Source organism: Haliotis cracherodii, unplaced genomic scaffold (assembly GCF_022045235.1).
Source record: "Haliotis cracherodii isolate W230 unplaced genomic scaffold, xgHalCrac1.p SCAF_9, whole genome shotgun sequence".
NCBI lineage: Eukaryota > Metazoa > Mollusca > Gastropoda > Lepetellida > Haliotidae > Haliotis > Haliotis cracherodii.
The window spans coordinates 48,641,182-48,665,131 of NW_027266343.1; the positions used below are offsets into that span (position 1 = coordinate 48,641,182).

The 23,950-nt window shown below is 38.5% G+C and overlaps 1 protein-coding gene across 2 annotated transcripts in view; it reads right to left on the reverse strand.

Annotated features, from left to right (window-relative positions):
* Positions 1–23,634, reverse strand: part of LOC139452951 (ionotropic receptor 25a-like) — a 50,311-nt gene extending 26,677 nt beyond the window's left edge. The window contains exons 1-2 of one of the 2 annotated variants that reach the window (XM_071234571.1): positions 23,406–23,634; positions 1,742–1,882 (exon numbers count right to left, since the gene is read on the reverse strand). In XM_071234571.1, coding sequence (XP_071090672.1) covers positions 1,742–1,882; positions 23,406–23,505 — 241 coding nt within the window. In that variant the 5' untranslated portion in view covers positions 23,506–23,634. Of the gene's footprint in view, positions 1–1,552; positions 1,569–1,741; positions 1,883–23,405 lie in introns of those variants that run through there. The other variant, XM_071234572.1, reaches the window with a different exon arrangement.
* Positions 23,635–23,950: the final 316 nt, after the last annotated feature.

Below are 23,950 nucleotides of genomic sequence, written 5' to 3' on the forward strand. Positions count from 1 at the left end.
CGATATACCACATTGTATATGCTACATCGAACATACAGCATTTGTTATACTACATCCTATATACTGCAGGGGATGTACTATATTGGACATACTGCATTGTACATACTACATGGGACAAACTTCATTGGATATATTACATTGGACATACTACATGCAATATACTACAATTGATATACCACATCCGATATGCTACATTTTATATACTACATCCGATACGCTACATTCTAAATACTGCATTGTGTATACATGTACTAGAATGGACATACTACATGGGATATATTGCAGCCGATATACTACATAGTATATACTATATAATTTGATAAAAAAAACATTCGATGTAATACATGGGATATACTACAATGGGTAAAGTTCATACGATAACCACATTGGCTTTTGAACACTGGGTGAATTACGTGGGACACACTACATTGCACATATTGTGACATACAATGGTTGTTACATAATAATTGTAACTGTATTAAATTGTTTCTGTTCAGATTCAGTAGACGTTTATTGCACTGTATTTGGACAATGAGTAGTTGTCAGGAATGTAGTACCATTTAATGAAAGCAGTGGTGAAGAAGTTATTATATTTATACACTAGTGTGATATGTAAACTTCCAGAACAGCGTGGACTGATGTGAAGCGTTAGATAATATTCTGGAAGGTGTTTGGGTGTTAAGCGGGGCGGGTGTGTCCCTGTTTCATCTCACATTTCATCTCACATTTCATCTGACATTAAATCAAGACCGGCTTTCGTTTGAAGATCACTGTTCACCCTGGTGTTCAGCCTAGGCCTATCTCGGAAGCTAAACCACTGTTGCGGCAAGGTGAGTATTATTCTTGACATTGTCATTTCCACTGCTCTCACATTTTATACTTCCATTGAATATAGTACTACCACTCTATTGTGTACTGCCATTGTAGTTGCTGTGCAGTAATTTGTATTTATTTGTACACCTAGTTAATGTTGTAATACAATTGTTGATTGTATACCAGTTTTTGGTTGTTTGTTGGTTTAACACTAAATTCTTGTACGTACAGATTTCTTAATTTGGGAATCGAATACCAGTACCACATTAAATGTTCAACATTTTATACATCCGATATACTTTAGATCTGATTGCATTATCAATTACAGCAACACATTTGTCAAACTGTGATTTGACAGACAGTCACGACGTACCTTATGGTACACCAGATATATCATTGAGACACGTAATTGGATGCCTTTCTTCATCTGAATAGTAACAGCGACCTCACAATCTGAATATTACCCCGACTGTGTGACTATTGCTTGCATTTCGAGCGGCATTTGGTGCAGTTGTTCAAGGATATGATTGTGGAAAAGATGGATAATACCTACCTTATCTAGTGTGCCGAGAGAGTCGCTCTGTTGGATAAGATTGTCGAGTAGATGGTACCTACCTTATCTAGTGTGCCGAGAGAGTCGCTCTGTTGGATAAGATTGTCGAGTAGATGGTACCTACCTTATCTAGTGTGCCGAGAGAGTCGCTCTGTTGGATAAGATTGTCGAGTAGATGGTACCTACCTTTATCTAGTGTGCCGAGAGAGTCGCTCTTTTGGATAAGATTGTCGAGTAGCTGGTACCTACCTTTATCTAGTGTGCCGAGAGAGTCGCACTGTTGGATACGATTGTCGAGTAGATGGTACCTACCTTTATCTAGTGTGCCGAGAGAGTCGCACTGTTGGATACGATTGTCGAGTAGATGGTACCTACCTTTATCTAGTGTGCCGAGAGAATCATTGTTTTGCGAGTTGACGAGCTCAAACGTCACTGTCGAGTCTGGCTTGTTTAAATTTTCCAGTATTTTGGGTATTTTGTCATTTTGTTTCTCGATGACTTCGTCGAGGACGACAACTGAAACACATAGAGTAAACACGGTAAGACAGACAAGATGAAAAGTTTAATGATAGACATGTGGAGAACATTTCCAAATTTGACGCATCAGTGACAAAAAAGATGTTCGATGCAATTCCCTATTTTTTGTCTTGTCCAATATGTTCCCGTGTTTTTTTAGGTGAACAATTGACTTGTCTTTGCATGTATTTGTGATGGGTGCCACCGGTGGTTCAGGATACGCTCACCTTTTCGTGAACACCTACTATCATCACTATTTGATCGTGATTCATAAACACATGTTCATGATGCAGTCGGAATCGTACAATCGACTATGCTTCAGGCAGAGATTTGTGTTGGATATGCAAAGGATTTTGTCGCTTTGTTTGCGTACATGTAACTTGAGCACAACAAAGTAGGACATATTGATCAAAAACGCGGTGCCACAAACTGAAGGTAAATCAAACACAAACGTATTAATGTGCATATTCTTAATAATAATAGTCAATATGCATGTACTACAACACAACGTAGGACCAGGTGTAAAATACCTTATGAAAACATAAATAAAATATATTTGAATATACGTAATGTCAAGATAGCCACCTCCCGGCTTTACTCAGGGACATTATTTGGTTCAGCACTACATTGCTAGACATGATGACCGCCCCCGTTGTCTAGTGGTAGAGCGTCCGCCCGGAGAGGCCGATCCCCGGCCGCGTCATACCAAAAGACGTTAAAAGATGGTACTTGTTGTTACCCTGTCTGGCGGTCGACATAAAGGGGCTAAAAGAAGGACTGGTCGGCTCGGAGTCAGTTTACTGTGTCTGGGTGGGGTATTCATGTTATACTGCGGCATCATAGAATCTTAGTGCTCTAGCACTATAAATCGGCATTAGTCCGGACTAGTACAGACACACACATACACCCACACAAGCGTGCAAGTGCAATAATCCTGGACGCGACCTTAAACCCAATTTCACCTCTCCCCACCTCACCAATCATTGCTGTAACTGAATTACGCCCACTAACTGTGATGTCATATAGATATTGTCTATCTTTATCTAACACTAGTAATGACGCCCGCCTTAGCTTAACTCAAAGGCCGGGATCTTTATATATTTGATTTCCCCTGTGGGTATGAATACAAAAATATATTTAGTTTTTTAGCCACAGAATCGCGCTCAAGTATACAGATTATATCCAAGACACATAAACACCATCAGCTGTCTTTCCCCATTAATAGGGCGTTCGGAACAAGAAGAAGCGTATCTTCCCGAGGCAAGGGAGTAAACGGACTATGAAAGTCCAGTTCCCACTTTTAAAATCAGTTACCTCCCTTGCCTCGGGAAGATGCAAGAAGCGTAAATACACGACGTCCAGAATTCACCTCGTTTTGTGTCATGGGGTTTGCTTGCTGTATCCATAATTTCTCGTTAAATAAATACAACCAAACATGACCCATTAGCAAGAGGGGCTGCTGCAATGGGAAACTAATATTTGAAAGGCAATTATCAACTGTTATTATTACCCGTGTATATGTGCCATGTCAATTCAAAATATATTTTTAGGTCATTTTCAACAATTTGATTGTCTAACGAGCAAATCGTCTTTATGTTCACAACTCCATAAATCGAAAATTGAAGGCCACGCCCCACTGCAACTACTTCAGAAATAAAGTGTCAGCAATGACGCTACGTTGACGTCCGCTAGGTTGAGGTAAGCAATGCAGACCAGGAAGAAGGTAAAACCCCTTTACCTTTACAAATAGTTTATGGTTGAGTTGAAATGTAGTGCAACATTAGGTTGAAAACACGTGAAGCTAAAAGCAGCTTCCATTGCACGATTCCGACTCTATCGTGAGCATGTGTTCATGTAGTGACTTCGGTAATAGTGATAATACCAGGTGTTCGCGAAAAGGTGAGCTAATGTTGCTCCATCGGTGGCGATGCAGCCTTCTTTCGACTACAGTTCGTTTAGTCTACAGTCAGTTCGACTACAGTAATTGTGGTAAGGTGGAGGTGGGTTGTGTGTGTGTGTGTGTGTGTGTTTGTTTGTGTGTGTTTGAAATAAAGCCGAATAGTTTAAAATAACCCGCTCAGGGGTAGCTTAGCGGTACAAAATGGCAAGCACTCTCAGACTGACAAAATATGACCAAGCTTAGCTTACCCTTCTTCTGATCATGAGTAGTCTCTCATATGTATTTCAGTTAAAAAAGAATCAGAACAGAACTGAAGTTTATCCATGGGAAAGACTTCGGTTCATTGACTCCCTAGTCTAAATTAGTATAAACATATTCATGTTCATATCAGAGCATAGAGGATGAACTATAACAGGTAACTCTAAGTTATCATGTTGAGCATTTAATAAATCTCGACAGATAAAGTAAAGTTATCTTATATTTAGACTTTAAAAGCCAGACAAAGTTGTATTCAGACGAATATTCCATATACAATCGATCAACATATTTAACCCTTTTATAATAATGTTGTGGACAAATACACGCAAAATGATGCCTATATTAAATTACTGATACACCATTTGTTTTATAAAGTTCACAAAATTTAAGTTTTCTATTAAACAATAAAGTACTTATCACGTTGAACACATGGCTTACTAACAGCAACAAACAGATTATCTATTTTCACTTATAGGAGTTCATGGTTAAGGATTAACTAACTTTCTTTTGAGTGAACAGATTTCTGAAAAAACACTGGTGAGTCAATTAATTAGCAGGAGATGTGTTTTTAGTACTTTCTATATCTGAAGGTATATAAGTGTTTTATGCACTATATGCATTAAGTTAAACCTGAATTGTTTGATAGGCATTTCTTATAAGTTGACGGATGACAGAGTAGACAAAGGTTTATGGATAACAATTTCTGTGTATATTGAAGTAGCTATGTTTCGCTATAGATTCTTATAGCATTGTCACATCATTTGAACTATTAAAGAGTACAGAACAAGTGTTAGGTTAGGTTTCAGAAATAATTTGATATCATATTCATTTGCTGCTGCAGTACAGAACAATTATTCATCAGAAATAGTTGGCTGAATGTTAGATATTAGGAAAACTGCTTGTGGACTATAATACGATATGTTATATTTGGTCATTATATGTAACACATATATTCAACTCTCTCTCATTCTTCTTCATCTTACTCTACACGGGCTGCTCTTCTATGTTTTCTGAAGGGGTCAGCTTGTTACCCTTCTCATCGCTGGTGCATAACGTTTGATTACACTGTTGACGAAAAGGACTGTCAAAGAATTTAACCCCCCATTTACTATTTTAGCATATATTGATAAGTGCTTCTATGCTTGAGTTACTCTGTCACTGAAATTATGTATAATGAATCACTCAATATATTAAGAGAAATAATAATAGTCGTAACCGAAGCACAACAATCCTTCAAATAAAACATTGAATTTAAGGTTTTCCCCATGTGTCAGGCATCCCGGTTGTCAGACAGGTCAACATGGAAGGGCTGTAATGACAAGCGTGGCCTACCTATTGTTACACTGGATCTATTCAATACCCTTAAATGCAGTCAGTATTTTATAAGTTTTCCCATTTCATATTTTAAGAAATAACTAAAACTTTTAAACTAAACGCATATAAATAATTAAATTCATTTATCAGATTACCAAGAGGTTATATAATTAAGATAATAATTAATAAGTTAAAATTGATTGCAATCACTGCTCGTTTTTACACCTAAGTGACCTTTATTAGATGATCAAACATATTTACCAGTCCTAGTTGTTGTAGGCAGTAAAATTATCTGAGAGAGGATTTTGATATCTTCGACCCCCTCCCTTTTAGAGGTGCTGCACAAGTCCTTGTGTCAAATTTCATTGCAATGGGTGGGCAACACCCGGCCTCGGGGGCTCTTGAGACATCAGTTTTCATTGAAATACTCAGAAAAAAATATTTTTAAACGACATCTAAGATCATATAAAACAAATCTTAACTAATTTATATAATGACATAAAATCAATCAAACACGCAAACCAGACGATATAAAATCCATCAAACACACATACGAAACTAAACAAAACATAATATGTTGTTAAACGCTCTTTGGAATTTGAGAATGTTGTCACTGTCATTATGAAAATGTCCTGAAATTTTTAAAAAATGATATATTTATTTACACAATTTGAGCATGCAACAATATGTCATGTTGATCTTGTTTGGGGTTAATCCACTCAAAGATGTGATTATGAGATGTCTGACAAATAGGGGGATACCGAATTTTAGTATATCCTTCTTGTTTTCCAAATTTCTAATAACAACGAGAATAATCAGTCTCGATAATCCGCCGAAACAGATTCCATTGGGCGTAAAAAGTAAAATAGCGTGTAAATTGTATGAATGGATCATTGTTCGCAAAAATGGTAATCATGTCCTGACCTACCAGTAGCACCCGTCACTCACACCATTTGCATACAAAAGTATTGCCATGCGACGGCGGCCTGTAATCAAACCAGACAATCAGCTGATGGACCAGACAATCCAGTGACACGACAGCGCATTTACTGATTTTGTTCAAAGCGATTTGTTAATTTTGAATTACGTTTGATGTGTACACGATTCATTGTTAATTTCGTTAGAATTTCGTTAGAATTTCTAAGTTTATTTTTGACGTCCTTTCAGGATTACCTAATAGAATTGAATTTAGATCATATCCCTTAACATAATAGTACATATTCTGTCTTAAATCATTGTAATTTGGGCATATGAGAAAGAAGTGAAGTGCATCTTCAGTGTGATGGCCACAGCTACATGCGGGATTATCTGATAAATATCGTGCGACCCGGTCTGCATTAAGATCACTGCATCCAAGTCGAAGGCGGGCGTGCACAATTTGACAAAATCTGGACCCCTAGTTTAGATCAAAACTTATCATATTTTTTGAAGTCCTCTTTATATGTTTTTTGAAAGTACTCAATGTATTACTACCAGCGCATTCATTTTTGTGATAGAGCAATGTTCACCGCAAGACAAACCTTTCCATTAACAAGGGTAATGAGTCCTACGTAACATAATCCTATGTACACACGTCTTTTTCCTTTTATTGATTTTAATATCTTTGTTGCAATAATTGGAGAAAGAAAGTATCAACTGTAAAGGTCAAGCTGTTCGATTACATGGATACCAATACAGTCAAGCCTGGTTAAACTGGACATCGTGCTTTCCGTGTATTATGTGAGAATCGAGGTGAAAATTATATGAATCGATCAGTGAAAATCAGCGATGACACTAGGAGTCCGCGAAAATAAGACACCCACCCGTCCCTACCAGTAATATAGGGATGGTTTCGCATACGATAACGCTAATGTCACATTACGCCCAACTGCCATAAAGCGGCAGGTAATTATGAGCAGCAGTATATCTGAAACACAAAAAAGTAAACACAGTTACCCTAAACAAACCCCGAAGTCACGTCGCTTAATCTACGTATGGTGTCTTTATAGAGTTAATGACGACGCATTCTATTAATTTAGATCGGTGAATATGACTACACTGTGGATGTATTGAAGTGTATATTTGCAGAATGAATGCCCTTGCCCACAGATACTGTATCGACCAGGTCGAGCTTACCCGAACAAAGTGGATGGGTCTATTAGGCTTGTAAAACATTTGCATCTAGTTAGTCCATACAAAAAGACGAAAAACTCAAACATTGATCAGGAGCAATTTCGGATATTTATTGATGGCTGACTCAAACATGACGTTGTCATGGTGATCTGGACGCTGTTCATGTTGAACTTAAACCCTCGGAGATTGTTCAATGAACATATTTACAAAGGAATTCATTTCGACCCAGTAGATATTTCGGAAATTGGTATTCATGTATATTGGAAAAAAGGACGAAGTGTGTCTTGGACATATTGGAGTTTCGAATTAACGTGATGGTGTTGTATGGTGTATACATGGATGTCACCTATTGTAAGCGTAATTACGCTCAACGGGGCACCAAATGGGCTTTCCACGACTGAAATACCTCGACAACTTAATCTATCTCTATCTCACACTGAATATACACTACATGTGTTTTATTAATGTTTACCAGACCCAAGAGCATATAAAAGACAGTAAATCCAATGCCATAATCTACGCCATGGTTGACGTAATACATACATTATTGAAGACTTAATACATATACTATTGTTGACGTAATACTACATTATTGTAAACTTAATACATACACTACCGTTGACGTAATACTACATTATTGTAGACTTAATACATATACCACCGTTGACGTAATACTACATTATTGTAGACTTAATACATATACCACTGTTGACGTAATACTACATTATTGTAGACTTAATACATATACCACTGTTGACGTAATACTACATTATTGTAGACTTAATACATATACCACTGTTGACGTAATACTACATTATTGTAGACTTAATACATATACCACTGTTGACGTAATACTACATTATTGTAGACTTAATACATATACCACTGTTGGCGTAATACTACATTATTGTAGACTTAATACATATACCACTGTTGACGTAATACTACATTATTGTAGACTTAATACATATACCACTGTTGACGTATTACTACATTATTGTAGACTTAATACATATACGTCTGTTGACGTAATACTACATTATTGTAGACTTAATACATATACTATTGTTGACGTAATACTACATTATTGTAGACTTAATACATATACCACTGTTGACGTAATACTAAATTATGTAGAGGGGAATGTCAGAGTAACTCTCCATTCCTTAAAAATAATGGAGCAGAGAAAGATTTTGTATTCGAATCCCATTCTAATACTCACAAGAGTAGTAGAATCGAGATACTGATAGCCTCAGCAACTCTCCATTCCTTAAAAATAATGAAGTGCTTAAACAATAGAGTGACATCACAAATGTAATTTAATGTAGACTTAATACATATACCAGTGTTGGCGTAACACTACATTATTGTACACTTAATACATATACCACTGTTGATGTAACACTACATTATTGTAGACTTAATACATATACCACTGTTGACTTAACACTACATTATTGTAGACTAAATACATAATTATACCATTGTTGACGTAATAATACATCATTGTAGACTACAATACATATACCATTGTAAGCTTAATACATATACCATTGTTGACTAAATACAGTCATTACAGAAGATGGTGACGTCGCACCATTTATGCAGGTATCAGTTATAGATAACAAAGAGAGCATTACATTCGTTCTTTGTTTCCTTCTGGTTTTACGAAACTCTTGTCAGACACTCATTTCGTAAAACCAACCTACTCTAATGATAATCTCATTTACAACCATTACAGAGATCAATAAACCTATACAGCAACCAAGGAAAATAAAAAATAAAAATAAAGATTTACATCAACCATCACAAAACATCGGCATGTGAAGTGATGGGTTTTGTTCATTAATTATTGAGAACGAATCTTAGGCGCCTCACAGAGTTCCTTATGTCGGTAGTTGAACACATAACAACTCTTTAATGTAACAAAGAAAGTCAAATTTGTTCGTAAGGAATAATTTCTTTCACATGGCACCACTCATGTTGCGCAATAACGTGTTGTACAAAAAAATAAAAAAACCACTCCAGAAGAGGTCAACATACATATGGCAGGAGTTTGACATGTCATCCCTGATTAGAATCTGCGCCACGTCGATGTAATGATGCTTCTGATGATGCTAATTATAACAAAAACCTGACACTGTGGACCGTGTATTGAATCCTGTTAGGATTCTGAGTAAACAATGAAATCAGATTCATCCTTAATGTATGTTGACAACCGTGTTTGCTCCTCGTGTCAAATCAGCGTCATTAGTCGACTCGCCGATGTGAAGGAGCAGCACATCCGGCCTAACCCGTGATCATGTCGTAAACAAATATTGGAATATATGTTCAAATAATGGCACGTTGATCTATTCCTTAGCACCTTGAGTATTCCTTTGTAAATAGGAAACCTCCTTATGCAAGAATGATCCATATCATCACCCCAAGAGTCATTTCATTAGGGAAGACTAGGCGACACCCACACCAATGCTCGTAAAATGAATTGAATTGCCTTAGCTTTGAATCGTCGTCCGCAAAGAAAATAATATTTGTCTTTTTTTGTTATTTTTTGAAGTAGTGGTGTCATTCATTGTTAGTGGAAACTTAGAACGTCGTTGTTTTAATACCGAGAAGGGTATGGAATGTAGAGTCACTTGGTACGCAGAAGTTAGTTGCTTCTGCGCTTTTGGTCATTTGTAAAACGTTATCAATGACTGTAAACCAATCACGCAAGTTTTCGAAAGTCAAATTGTCAAACAAGTTTACGAGAACAAGCATGTACAGCATGTCAAACAATGGACAAGTCAGGCCCTTTACAAGATACAGTATGCAGCTGTCACATAAAGTTGATGTCCTTGTACAGCTGTTAAGACACTTATACAACATGTCAGCTGCTGACCAAGAGAGATACAAATCAACCACCACATTGGAATAATACGGCGTGTCATGCAAGCACCAAAAAGGCATTGAGTGAGTGAGTGAGTGAGTGAGTATGGTTTTACGCCGCTTTTAGCAATATTCCAGCAATATCACGCCGGGGGACACCAGAAATGGGCTTCACACATTGTACCCATGTCGGGAATCGAACCCGTGTCTTTGGCGTGACGAGCGAACGCTTTAACCACTAGGCTACCCTCCCCCCCCCCCCCCCCCCCCCCCCCCCCAAAAACAAAAAAAACAAAAAATTAAGAAAGAAAGAAAAAAGAAAAGGCATTGATACAGCATGGTAACTGCTAAACAAGAATCATACGATATGTCAACAACTAAAGAAGAATGACACGATATGTCAACCACTGAACAAAGATGATACAGCCTGACAGATAGTTTATTATGCATAAAGGCCATCAGATCCACAGTACAAATTGATTTACACATACGATTTTAGGGAGAGTTATTTCTTGAGGGAAGATAAACATGTGATTCATCTTACTACGGAAATATAGTTCAGGAACCTGGCAAAGTTTGACATGACATTAACATTTGTTGAATCACATAATCTTTGAAATGAATAAAAAATATGATTTACGGTTGTGGGAATTACATATTTCAACATATAACATACATTTCAGTTACATTACCATGCTTGCACAGTACAGTTTGGTCATTACCAAAACTCAAAGAACCAGCTTGATACGAAGGGTGTTATGACTACTTATAAATTTAATCAGCCGTCGTTTAATCTCACAGCTATTCATATTTACAAGATAATGTTTACAAGTTAAATTAAATTTATGAGACTTATAAAATGCTAGGGATGTGGTATCTAGCCATGCAGGCCAATCTTGAAGTACATAATCATAAACTATTTGCCTAAATGTATAAATATATATATATTGGCGCCGCCCACATCTTGTACAAGCCAGACGAGGCCAAAAAATAAACATATAATAAATGATTTACTTCAGTTGTCCGATAAGGGCGTTTTCTATCGGCCGTTAACAATAACATTTTGTAACATTTATGTGGATATCTACATGGGAGCATTTGTAATATTTTGAGCCAGTACTTAATACACTTAATATGATAAACAGTATGCAATGGAACTCTGCCACATTCGCCATTGACTACTGCATTGGCTGTCCCATACCCTGTATATAACAAAACTTTACAAAACTTTGGGTGTACAATTTCAGTACTTCCTCTGTTATTAAAATCCAGGATCTCTGCTCCATACGTTAATATTGATACTACCTTTTTTATCAAAAATATTAAAAGAAATTAATATTGACAAATCATAACGCCTTATTAATGATAAAATAGCTTTACTGGTTTGATCGGATAAACTTTTACAAGCTCTTGTTGATAACAGTTTTGGGGTAACCATGAGCCCTAAATATTTATATGCGTTCCATTTATAATTTCTCCATTATAAAAGCATGTTTCATATTTTGATAATGGACCTTCCAATTTTTGAAGAAAATACTGCACTGATGAGAATATTAATACAATGCATCCAGCCTCAGCTGTAGTTTAATAACACTGTCCGACACCAGGTCAAGTCATCAGCAAACAACAACATAATATTTAACATTTCCTCAGTGATGACAATACCGTCGTCAAACTTATTTTCCAAAGATATGACATATTCATTTACAAATAAAGAAAACAATATAGGACTGAGGGTACAACCCTGTCTAGCTCCACAGGAGCTGTCAAAATATTCAGTCAATTGTTGCTTTTACATTGCTGTATATACCTTTTATAACATTGAAGTAATCTCCATGTGTATCATTTTGTAAAAGAATATGCATCAACTTGCACCTGTCAATCATATCAAATGCCTTACGGAAGTCAATGAAGGCACATTATATGTCTTACCCTTTTTAACAATGACGGGTCAACGGTCGAATGGTCTTTCTTAAATCCATCCTATTATTCACCAATCAAACCTTGCAAATCGATATAACATTCTAAAGAAATAAGTTACTCATCAGAAGTGAAATTCCTCCATTGAGATACATTTTACTTCCCTTCTTGTGGAGCGGCTTTATTATATCTGCGGACCATGATATGGGATTAACTAGAGATTCCTGATAGCATCAACAACATCTTAATCTATGAAGTCACATAATACATATCATCACTGTTCAGGAATTAACACATACTTCCTCGCTATGGGATTTATGATAATCTAAAACTCCTGATGAAAAACATTGTCCCCAGCTTGAAGAGGATTTAACAATTCTTTAAACTAATTAGCCCATGCTTCAGGTGCATTAGCAGTCTCTACGGAACGACTCGTTATGTATCCAGGAGGATATTCAATTGTATCATTTGCTGCATATTATATACTCTTAGATATAAAAAAAATAAATTTATTCGTCTGTTGATAATAATTTTGAACATATTTCCAGATTTTATAATTTTCTAAATATTTTCAGTCTTTTCTATTTCTTTTACTTGGACTCCTCACACTCTAAATCAAACCATTCGGGCTGTCTTCTAGATAAATCATTACATTGTCATACTTTCATATCTCTGCCACACAATTGTAAAATAGGTTGTAATTTGTCCACTTTGCCAACATCAGAATACACATACTTTTGAAATCATCAAAAATGTCTTGTATCATATTACTATTAATGTTGCTCGAATCGTTTACTGATTTTTGGACAATCAATCTGTATTTACATCTTTCTTCTCACTAACACAGCCTAGGATTGGTCGCTGACAAGCAAACAGAGAGGAAAAGACGACACATGGCGGTAGATGATCCGATTAAGTTCGTGATACAACATTAAAGTTTCTCACATGGTCGTAGAAACAAAAATGTGCACTGTAACCTGAAGCACCAACACATATAAAGACATCTTCATCTGAAATCTTCCATTTAGTACGTACAAACCAAACATTCACACATTCCCAGTACATCTCTGCCATGACTGATCTACCTGATCTTTATTCTTGCATGTATATTTAGAAGGTGAATCATTATCTCTGTTAGTTGCATCATCTATTGGTAAGTAATCAACGTTATCAAAACTGATACAGTACAGTACGACTGTTGAAGTTTCCACAGACAATATATTCGCTGTCAGGATACTCATTTATTGGAACTGACAACCAGGCTTCCACATTTTCAATACCATCAGTACAACAGTATTCAGGTTTAAAATGAATGCATCCCAGTATAACCGTTAAATTTTAAAAACTTGAGTCAAGTCGACCCGCCCATCGATCACTCTTTGAAAACACGAAGAAATATTAGCACCAACAAATGCTGCAACAAAATCTCCGCTGTTACGTCCAGCTTTCTTCACTTTGAGGCGAACTGAATGACATGCAATAAAAGTTTCAAACGCATCTTTAAAATCGTCTATAGATCTAGCCCTAGTTTCAGTAAAGCAGGTTGTACAATTTTTACTTGTATATCTATTAAAGTCATCAATGTTTAGTTTGGAATGTACACAATTGACATGCCAACACAACAAAGATGTCATCAGTATCGTAAGAGATGCACGAGTTCCCCTTTGTCCGTGTGTTCATTTTGTTGGCCATGGTCACGACCACCTCGCTATGACATACGATATAACATACGATCACTGAGCCCCGGGGCTGAGGAATCAAAGCTCTTCCGTAGTCTCTAGCTGCAGGGACAAAAACTAACTCCCCTGTAACATCATCCAAACAGAGTTTGTGACCATTTATATAGATATTCCGAGTTGTCGTTGAAAGTTGTATCCCTTCGCCCCTTGTTCTCTTGAGAGGTGACCATTGCTTTTTCCTCCTTTCCCTAGTTTTACTGGAAAAATCCTATGGAAAATTGAAAATAACTTGCTTGTGATAACACACTGCCTTTGTCAACTCTTGGAACAAATTGGATGATGATTTGAAGTGAATCGTCATGGTTACGTTTTATACCAAGGATATGAACTTTGTTCAACTATGGTTTTTCATAGTAAGTTCTTCCTTAAAAACCTTCGAACCTTTACCTTGGTTTCGTTCTGTTCTTCTTTTTCTTCCATGTCCATTCCGAATAGGATATAGCTATTTCGTCCAAAATAATTCTCACCTATCATGAGTTTATCTTGAAGTGCACAAATGGTATTGGCCTGTCCTATGACACGAATCTTTAAATCGCCGTTCTCCCTATGTATACTCTCTAACTTACTGTTTATACTGGCGTTTTTTGGTCCACTATGGTCTGTAGTCAGTGTTTCACTCATTGTCCAGGCATTAGAGCTAAGTAACTGGAGGGGCGGTCGGGTAGCCTAGTGGTTAAAGCGTTCGCTCGTCACGCCGAAGACCCGGGTTCGATTCCCGACATGGGTACAATGTGTGAAGCCCATTTCTGGTGTCCCCCGCCGTGATATTGCTGGAATATTGTTAAAGGCGTAAAACCATACTCACTCACTAAGTAACTGGAGTTGAGTGGACAGTGCTTTTATAGATTCCTTCACACTTACATCTGATAACGTTTGGTCAAACAGATCTCGTAGTTAAGGTGTTTTCCCTTCTGTATCCGGTCCAGGGTTGAGTCTCCATACCTGATCAAACGTCAACATCTTTCGTGGCCCACGTGCGCACTAAGCACCTTTTGGGGAATGATATAACGTGCTTGTCACCAGGCAAAAGAATGGCACGGATCGTCAGGCGCTAAACTGCACGTTAACAAGTGCGACACAAAACAAAAGAATTGCACGGAACGTCAGGCGCTAAACTGCACGTTAACCAGTGCGACACAAAACATAAGAATGGCACGGATCGTCAGGCGCTAAACTGCACGCTAACCAGTGCGACACAAAACAAAAGAATGGCACGGAACGTCATCCGATAACCCGAAAGATAACCATCCGTCAAGGCATGTCATCCGTCAAGGCATGTCATCCGCCAAGGCATGTCATCCGTTGAATAAGAATGATACTGCATGTCGCCAGCTACGAAGGAATAACTTCGAACAATGACAAACTGTGGAACATTTCTATCAAGAGCGATTGAAATGCCCTCATTTCAAGTGGTATTATCTCGTTGTATTGTGTAAACCCAGTACCATCTACATAAAACCGTAAAACACTCACTTGTAAAGAAATTAATATCCAACGTTGTTTGACACAACCGTGTCAGTACGCATCAGTAAACATAAATTATATGTATTCAAAAAGCAGATTGTGGTTTGATGTAGACCTGAATTGTAACATGTGTTAGTGTAATATGAGCTGATGGCGCGAGCTGGCTAGAGGGATAATGGGGGACATTGTATGATATGGTAATCCTTTATTCTACAATTCTACAATGGATTTACTTGTCACTCTAAGTTCAGCCACGGACGACAAGACGTTATTTGAAGGGAAGAGTTTGTTTCTTTCATACCAAAAATTGGTTTGCTTTTTTGTTGTTCAACACTGTAGTCAGCAATATTCCAGGGCTCAGTGGCCTATAAATTATTTATTCTGAACTAGACAATCCAGTGATCGATACCACGCTGTTGAGGTCTGATTACGCACTGTCAACCAAGTCACCGAGCCTGTTCACACGATCGAACAAGTTGCCTCTAATTACCAGCACAGGTCCCTGAGGACCATTGTTACCCCGGCCTCCCTGTGGGGCAGCCATATGTAATACGACAGTTCGTAGGGCAGAACTAACATGCAGATAGGAGGCAAATGCCAACCTAGCATCAGACAAGGTATTAATACAAAACTAGAGCTGACATGTTACATTGGTGGGAGATAGTTGTCAGCCTAACATCGGACACTGATATCAATACAAAACTAGCACTGAAGAGACACATAGGGTTACATAGGTGGGAGGTAGTTGTCAGCCTAACATCGGACACTGATATCAATACAAAACTTGCACTGAAGAGACACATAGGGTTACATAGGTGGCAGGTAGATGTCAGCCTAACATCGGACACTGATATCAATACAAAACTAGCACTGAAGAGACACATAGGGTTACATAGGTGGGAGGTAGTTGTCAGCCTTACATCGGACACTGATATCAATACAAAGCTTGCACTGAAGAGACACATAGGGTTACATAGGTGGGAGGTAGTTGTCAGCCTAACATCAGACACTTATATCAATACAAAACCTGCACTGAAGAGACACATAGGGTTACATAGGTGGGAGGTAGTTGTCAGCCTAACATCGGACACTGATATCAATACAAAACTAGCACTGAAGGGACACATAGGGTTACATAGGTGGGAGGTAGTTGTCAGCCTAACATCAGACACTGATATCAATACAAAACTAGCACTGAAGGGACACATAGGGTTACATAGGTGGGAGGTAGTTGTCAGCCTAACATCGGACACTGATATCAATATAAAACTAGCACTGAAGAGACACATAGGGTTACATAGGTGGCAGGTAGATGTCAGCCTAACATCGGACACTGATATCAATACAAAACTAGCACTGAAGAGACACATAGGGTTACATAGGTTGCAGGTAGTTGTCAGCCTTACATCGGACACTGATATCAATACAAAGCTTGCACTGAAGAGACACATAGGGTTACATAGGTGGGAGGTAGTTGTCAGCCTAACATCAGACACTTATATCAATACAAAACCTGCACTGAAGAGACACATAGGGTTACATAGGTGGGAGGTAGTTGTCAGCCTAACATCAGACACTTATATCAATACAAAACTTGCACTGAAGAGACACATAGGGTTACATAGGTGGGAGGTAGTTGTCAGCCTAACATCAGACACTTATATCAATACAAAACTAGCACTGAAGAGACACATAGGGTTACATAGGTTGGAGGTAGTTGTTAGCCTAACATCAGACACTTATATCAATACAAAACTTGCACTGAAGAGACACATAGGGTTACATAGGTGGCAGGTAGTTGTCAGCCTTACATCAGACACTGATATCAATACAAAACTAGCACTGAAGAGACACATAGGGTTACATAGGTTGGAGGTAGTTGTCAGCCTAACATCAGACACTGATATCAATACAAAACTTGCACTGAAGAGACACATAGGGTTACATAGGTGGGAGGTAGTTGTTAGCCTAACATCAGACACTTATATCAATACAAAACTTGCACTGAAGAGACACATAGGGTTACATAGGTGGCAGGTAGTTGTCAGCCTTACATCGGACACTGATATCAATACAAAACTAGCACTGAAGAGACACATAGGGTTACATAGGTGGGAGGTAGTTGTCAGCCTAACATCAGACACTGATATCAATACAAAACTAGCACTGAAGAGACACATAGGGTTACATAGGTGGGAGGTAGTTGTCAGCCTTACATCGGACACTGATATCAATATAAAACTAGAAGTGAAGGGATACATAGGGTTACATAGGTGGGAGGTAGTTGTCAGCCTTACATCAGACACTGATATCAATATAAAACCTGCACTGAAGAGCCTAACATCAGACACTGATATCAATATAAAACTAGAACTGAAGGGATACATAGTGTTACATGTGACACTGATATCACAAAACCAGCGCTGACGTTTATGCATAGGTTCGAGATAGTTGTCAGCCTAACATTACAGTTCATAACATTCGTTATTTGTTAATGGTTAATGTAATCTTTATTCGAATGTGTTTCATGTCGACTCTGATTGGATGGTAGTGGAACAAATCAATGCGAGCCGCCGTTCCTCCACAGTCCACAAACACCAGGCTGACATCGCTAATGGCCACCGCTTATTTAAGCAAACAATACAATCATTTCCCTAGCACATGGTCAATAGAGGAACAGCTTTGCATCCGGTCAGAAAGTAGACAAGGAAGGAGGTTGAGTAAGGTGTTAACAGAACCATTTTTAACGACCAAACTGACGAAGGCAACTGTAGCTTACAGGTATAAATCAATACAGGCAAACCAACACTACGTGCATTATATAACACATATATCTGGACTTATTGATCTGGTTATTCCTCACACAGGAACCGGCAGTTTAACATTCGTTTGGCGGTTGTTGTTTTATGTGATTTATTTCACAAAACATTATTTCAGGACAACAAAAGCAAGCAAACAATTATTTATTATAATTCAAACCTGAGGCAAAAAATATCTGTTTTCATAATCTGAAATTGCTGACTCGTCTGCATAAGAAAGGAACACGATGACTCGATGGCACGATTGCACGAGGCCAAGAGGGGGAGTTGTCTGGCTAAGGTGCTGTATTGCGCTGTGCAGAAACGTGTCACTTGACATAGACATGATCCGCTGATCATGACTTGGAATCCTGGATTAGTTTTAATTTTGATTCTGGGGTTGTTGGTAAAACACTGCAAGTGTCGGCAAAGTGGTAAGCGTGTGGCGAACTACATTGGAATGGACTTTTTCACTCCTTACGCTGACACCCTCATACAAAGGAAATACTAATGCGGTGTAAAAACAAACTCAACTGGCTGTTCTTTCAATAACATTCCATGTACTACGCGCGTTCCTCTTGTAGCTTCTGTGCCAGCTGGTTATCATTGCTATAGATCTGATGACACTGATTACCACGAGCACTTTCAATCTTCACAGTACATATGTTGGGTGAACAGCAATGGTTCAGCTGATAGAGTAGTGTACATTCACTCTACTCTACAGTGACACATGTAGAACAAGCAGATGTCGTGTTGAACATCAACACTACAAGATGGACATTTGTACATTTACATCACGTTACAGAAACACATGTAGAACTAGCAGGTGCAGTGTTGAACACCAACACAACAATAGATGGACATTTATACATTTACACCATGTTACAGAAACACATGTAGAATTAGCAGATGTCGTGTTGGACAACAACGCTACATCAGATAGACATTTGCACATTCACACATTGTTACAGAAACACATATAGATCAAGGAGATGTTGTGTTGGACAACCCCGCTACAGCAGACAGACATTGTACATACGTTACAGAAACACATATAGATCAAGCAGATGTTGTGTTGGAAAACCCCGCTACAGCAGACAGACATTGTACATACGTTACAGAAACATATATAGATCAAGCAGATGTTGTGTTGGACAAAACCGCTACAGCAGACATACATTTGTTCATTCACACAATGTTGAGAAACATATATAGAATAAGATGTCGTGTTGGACAACCCCGCTACAGCAGACAGACATTGTACATTGTACATACGTTACAGAAACATATAGATCAAGGATATGTCGTGTTGGACAACACCGCTACAGCAGACCGACATTGTACATTGTACATACGTGACAGAAACATATAGATCAAGGAGATGTCGTGTTGGACAACACCACTATAGCAGACAGACATTGTATATTGTACATACGTTACAGAAACATATAGATCAAGGAGATGTCGTGTTGGACAACCCCGCTACAGCAGACAGACATTGAACATTGTACATACGTTACAGAAACATATAGATCAAGGAGATGTCGTGTTGGACAACCCCGCCACAGCAGACAGACATTGTACATTGTACATACGTTACAGAAACATATAGTTCAAGGATATGTCGTGTTGGACAACCCCGCTACAGAAGATAGACATTGTACATTGTACATACCTTACAGAAACATATAGATCAAGGATATGTCGTGTTGGACAACCCCGCTACAGCAGATAGACATTGTACATTGTACATACATGACAGAAAGATATATAGAACGAGCAGATGTTGTGTTGGACAACAATACTACAACCTTGGTGTGCATGTCATTAACGCAATTAGCAAAGATATATCTCTTTTGAAGTATCACTTGACGAAGATAAATCTAATTTTGGACCCATTATTCTACCTGTATAAACAGAAATAATATGCTGCCTAACGATTGTCATACAGTGTAACAATTATGGATGGGGAATTAGCCGAAGATCCTTTTCTATGTTATTGCCGCTGGAGCTTTACCATATTTTGATTTGTGCAACAAACGGAATGTAGGCACTTCAGCAGATGGGGTGCGGCCTAGGCCTGGGGCTGAATCAAGCTACGCCTCCACGCTCACTCTTCCTGTTGTGTCAGCTATGAAATAAACTATGCTTCAGACCAGATGGCTGTGCTATTTGAAAGAAGTGAAGCCAAGTTTACCTGATAATTAAAGTGGATCATATGAACAAAGATTGTATTTGACCGTTTTGATTTAAATATAGAACTTTTCTTGTCTGTTGACAAAAAAAACATATAATGGTAAGTCTTACTAGGGATATCAAATAAAAAAATTAATAACGATGGCTTCCTTAATTTATTTAGACATTGTGTTGTGTAGTGTCAATTGCATTAAGAGTGAGTGAGTGAGTGAGTGAGTGAGTGAGTGGGTGGGTGGGTGTGGGTGTGTGGCAGTGTGGGTGAGTGAGTGAGTGAGTGAGTGAGTGAGTGTAACAGTATTCCAGGTATCATGGCGTGCCATCGTCATGAAGAAGAAAAGCTCGAAGTGGTACAGGTATCAGACTTTTAACACTTCGGTGAAACCCACGTGCGCCTGTATGGTGCTGACAAACCTAGAATCATAATCAGGTGAGTTAGTGAGTTGGGTTTAACGCCGCTTTTAACAATATTCCAGTTATATCGCGGCGTGTCAGCTTAATGTGGGAGGAAAGCCCGAAGTGATGCAGGTCTTAGACGTTTACCGGTTCGGTGAAACCCACGAGCACGGGTACGGTGCTGACAAACCTAGATACATAATCGGGGCGATCCGGGAATCGAACTCACTATCATAGCGTTCTGGTGAGCCCAAGGGACGCAACTCTGCACAGCGAATTGCGGTGCCTTAGACGACTGGGCCACCCATGTCCTTGCATCAAGGAGGAAATTAGTTTCTTTTCAGGGTAGTTTATGGTGCAGAGAGTGTAGGTACTAAGTGTTTGTAAGTCCTCTTCCCTTCTATAGAGACAACCAGTAAACGACGGTATCGGTATCATAAATATAAAACGTCAACGCCACAGAATAATCAGTCTAGATCACCCACTGAAACAGATTCCATTGAAAAAGTAGCGAAATAACGAAATTATATGAGGGATCAATGAAAATCAGTGATGACACCAAGTGTTCGCGGAAAGGGTAAACATGTCTATGTAAGCACCCGTCACCTTTACAATTTGTATAAAAAGTAAGTGTTTGTTTGTTGACTTACGCCGCACAGCAGAACGACTGCCATGCGACGGCGGTCTGTAAACAAACCAGACGATGAAGTGATGTTCAAGAAAATCCAGTGACACGATAGTCCATTTGCTGATTTTGTTGAAACTAAAAACGATACGTTTTGAATTATGTCTGCTGCGTACAAGTGAAGATTCATTGTTCATTTCGTTAGTATTTCCAAAAGTAGTGTGACTTGTTCTTGTATTACTACTAGTGCATATATCTTTGCGATAGAGCAATATTTAACAAACCTTTCCATTAGCAAGGGTAATGCAGCCCTATGTAACATAACCCTGTGTACACACATGTCTTTTTCCTTTTATTGATTTTAATGTCTTTGTAGCAATAATTGGAGTAAGAAATTATCAACTGTAAAGGTCAAGCTGGTGACCAGGTGTTGTAATAGGTCAGGTAATGGAATCAGATGGGCAGGCTCGTTGACTTGGTTCATTGCTTGCCACTCGGTAACTTAGAGGAAGCCGAAATACAGCTGAAATAGTGTTCTGTGTAATTCTTGCGTCGCTGATCATCGTTGTCCCATACTTTCACAACCCCTTATGACGATATTAAATATTTATAAGCAGCGTTCACAACATCGATTGCTAAGCGTACATCGAACATCTGACCTTTGGTACTGAGCCATTGTCATGATCTTGATATTTAAGAATATTCTGGATAAACGAAACGAATGTTTGTTTGATAACAACAACCTTTGAAAACATGAATAACATTCAGCAATAATTAATCAATAAAAATGATATTATTAACGATAATAGATGTCATCAATAACATCAATGGAAGGAACAGTGTTCTCATGTATCGTTAACTACATCCCTGTTACGTTAATATAAATTGTCAGTGCAAGAGAATAATCAGCCCAGATTTTCTGCCGAAACAGATTTAACTTGGCGTAAAGGACAAGCAGCTGTGGAAATTATATGAATGGACCACTGAAAATCAATGATGACACCAGGCGTTCGCGAAAAGGGAAGGCATGTCCTGCCCTACCGGTACTACCCGCCATTCATTCAATTTGTTTAAAAAGGTATCTATTTCTTGCCTGATGCAGCAGCTCAGTGCTCAGGCCAGCCGGTAAACAAACCAGACAATCAAGTGATTGAAGAATCAGAAATCCAGTGACCCGAGAGTACCATTACTGATTTGTTGAAAGTAATAAAAGACGGTTGATATTGAATTACTTCTCCTGTGTACAAGCGCAGAGATTTTGTAAAGAAAAACGTTCAGAAATATATTCCTTTTGCAAAACAGTGGGGCGAAGTTTTTAAACTCAAAACGCAGGACGTGACTACCCTGATCAATGGATCTGTGTGGATATTTTGCAGTCTCAAATCCTTGGGGAACAGAATACCCGAGCTTACTATTAATAACCTCGTCGGCTGACACCCCGAAAATTGGCTCCCTTCCGAAAGTTGTATTCTTGAAGCGTCTACATATTTACCCCATGCCCATAATTCGTTAATACAGCCATTTCAAGGTAAATTAGAGGATTTCACGTGGAAAAGCATTGCCTTGATTAACATTGTTTTGCTGTTCATCATTTTTCGTCGTAGAAGAAGGTGCACATCGGATGTAGTGTTGCCTTCAGTCCATGTTCGCCGTCCCTGGGCTCCAGGTATGTAGTCAGCGCCATCACAAATGATAAGTTACTGTCCCCAATATATGTCTACTGAACCAATCAGCACCAATCTTCGCATTCCCAATACCATAAAAATTACAGTTTACATATAATTCAGCATGGTACTTTGTTTAAACTAGACTGGTAATAAACTGATTACAGAATGTTAAGATCCGTGCCGTACACCACAACAAAATGTACATCATAGTTATTAATAATGTATGTACATCTTAAATTACTATATATAAGTATATATGAAGAACATACCTATTGTTGGTCTGTCGGTAGCATCACCGTTGCCTCTATGGGGTAGAATTACAAATACGACCACAACGAGTACCAAGGCTGCCGTCGTGAACGTCGCCATGTCGGTATTCCTTCCTACCTGAGTGAAGGCTGTGGCGGTGTTCTACCTGTCCTCTCACTGTGGTATATCAACACTAACTAGATCGATACATTCAAACAAGGGCCGTGTGACGCAGATCAGCTCATCAGCCAACTGAATTATTTACCACGGGACGGACACGAATCCGTCTGCTGCATGACAAGCAATGTGAGGAGCTGAACGCTCAGTACCAATTAGCACATTCATTATAAGCTCCTTGCACGGGTAGGAAACAAATACCTGTCAGTCAACACGGTTGTTTAATCAGATGCAAGTTGCCAGTGTTCATTGTCGTTGCGGTCTCCGCTGTACAGATGCGGGAGAAATCAATGATGTACGCGTATGGAATTCTACCTATGGAGGTTTGATTATTGGAGGAAAATCATTTTTATGTTTGGTAATATGTCGGTGGTATTGATTCAACAGA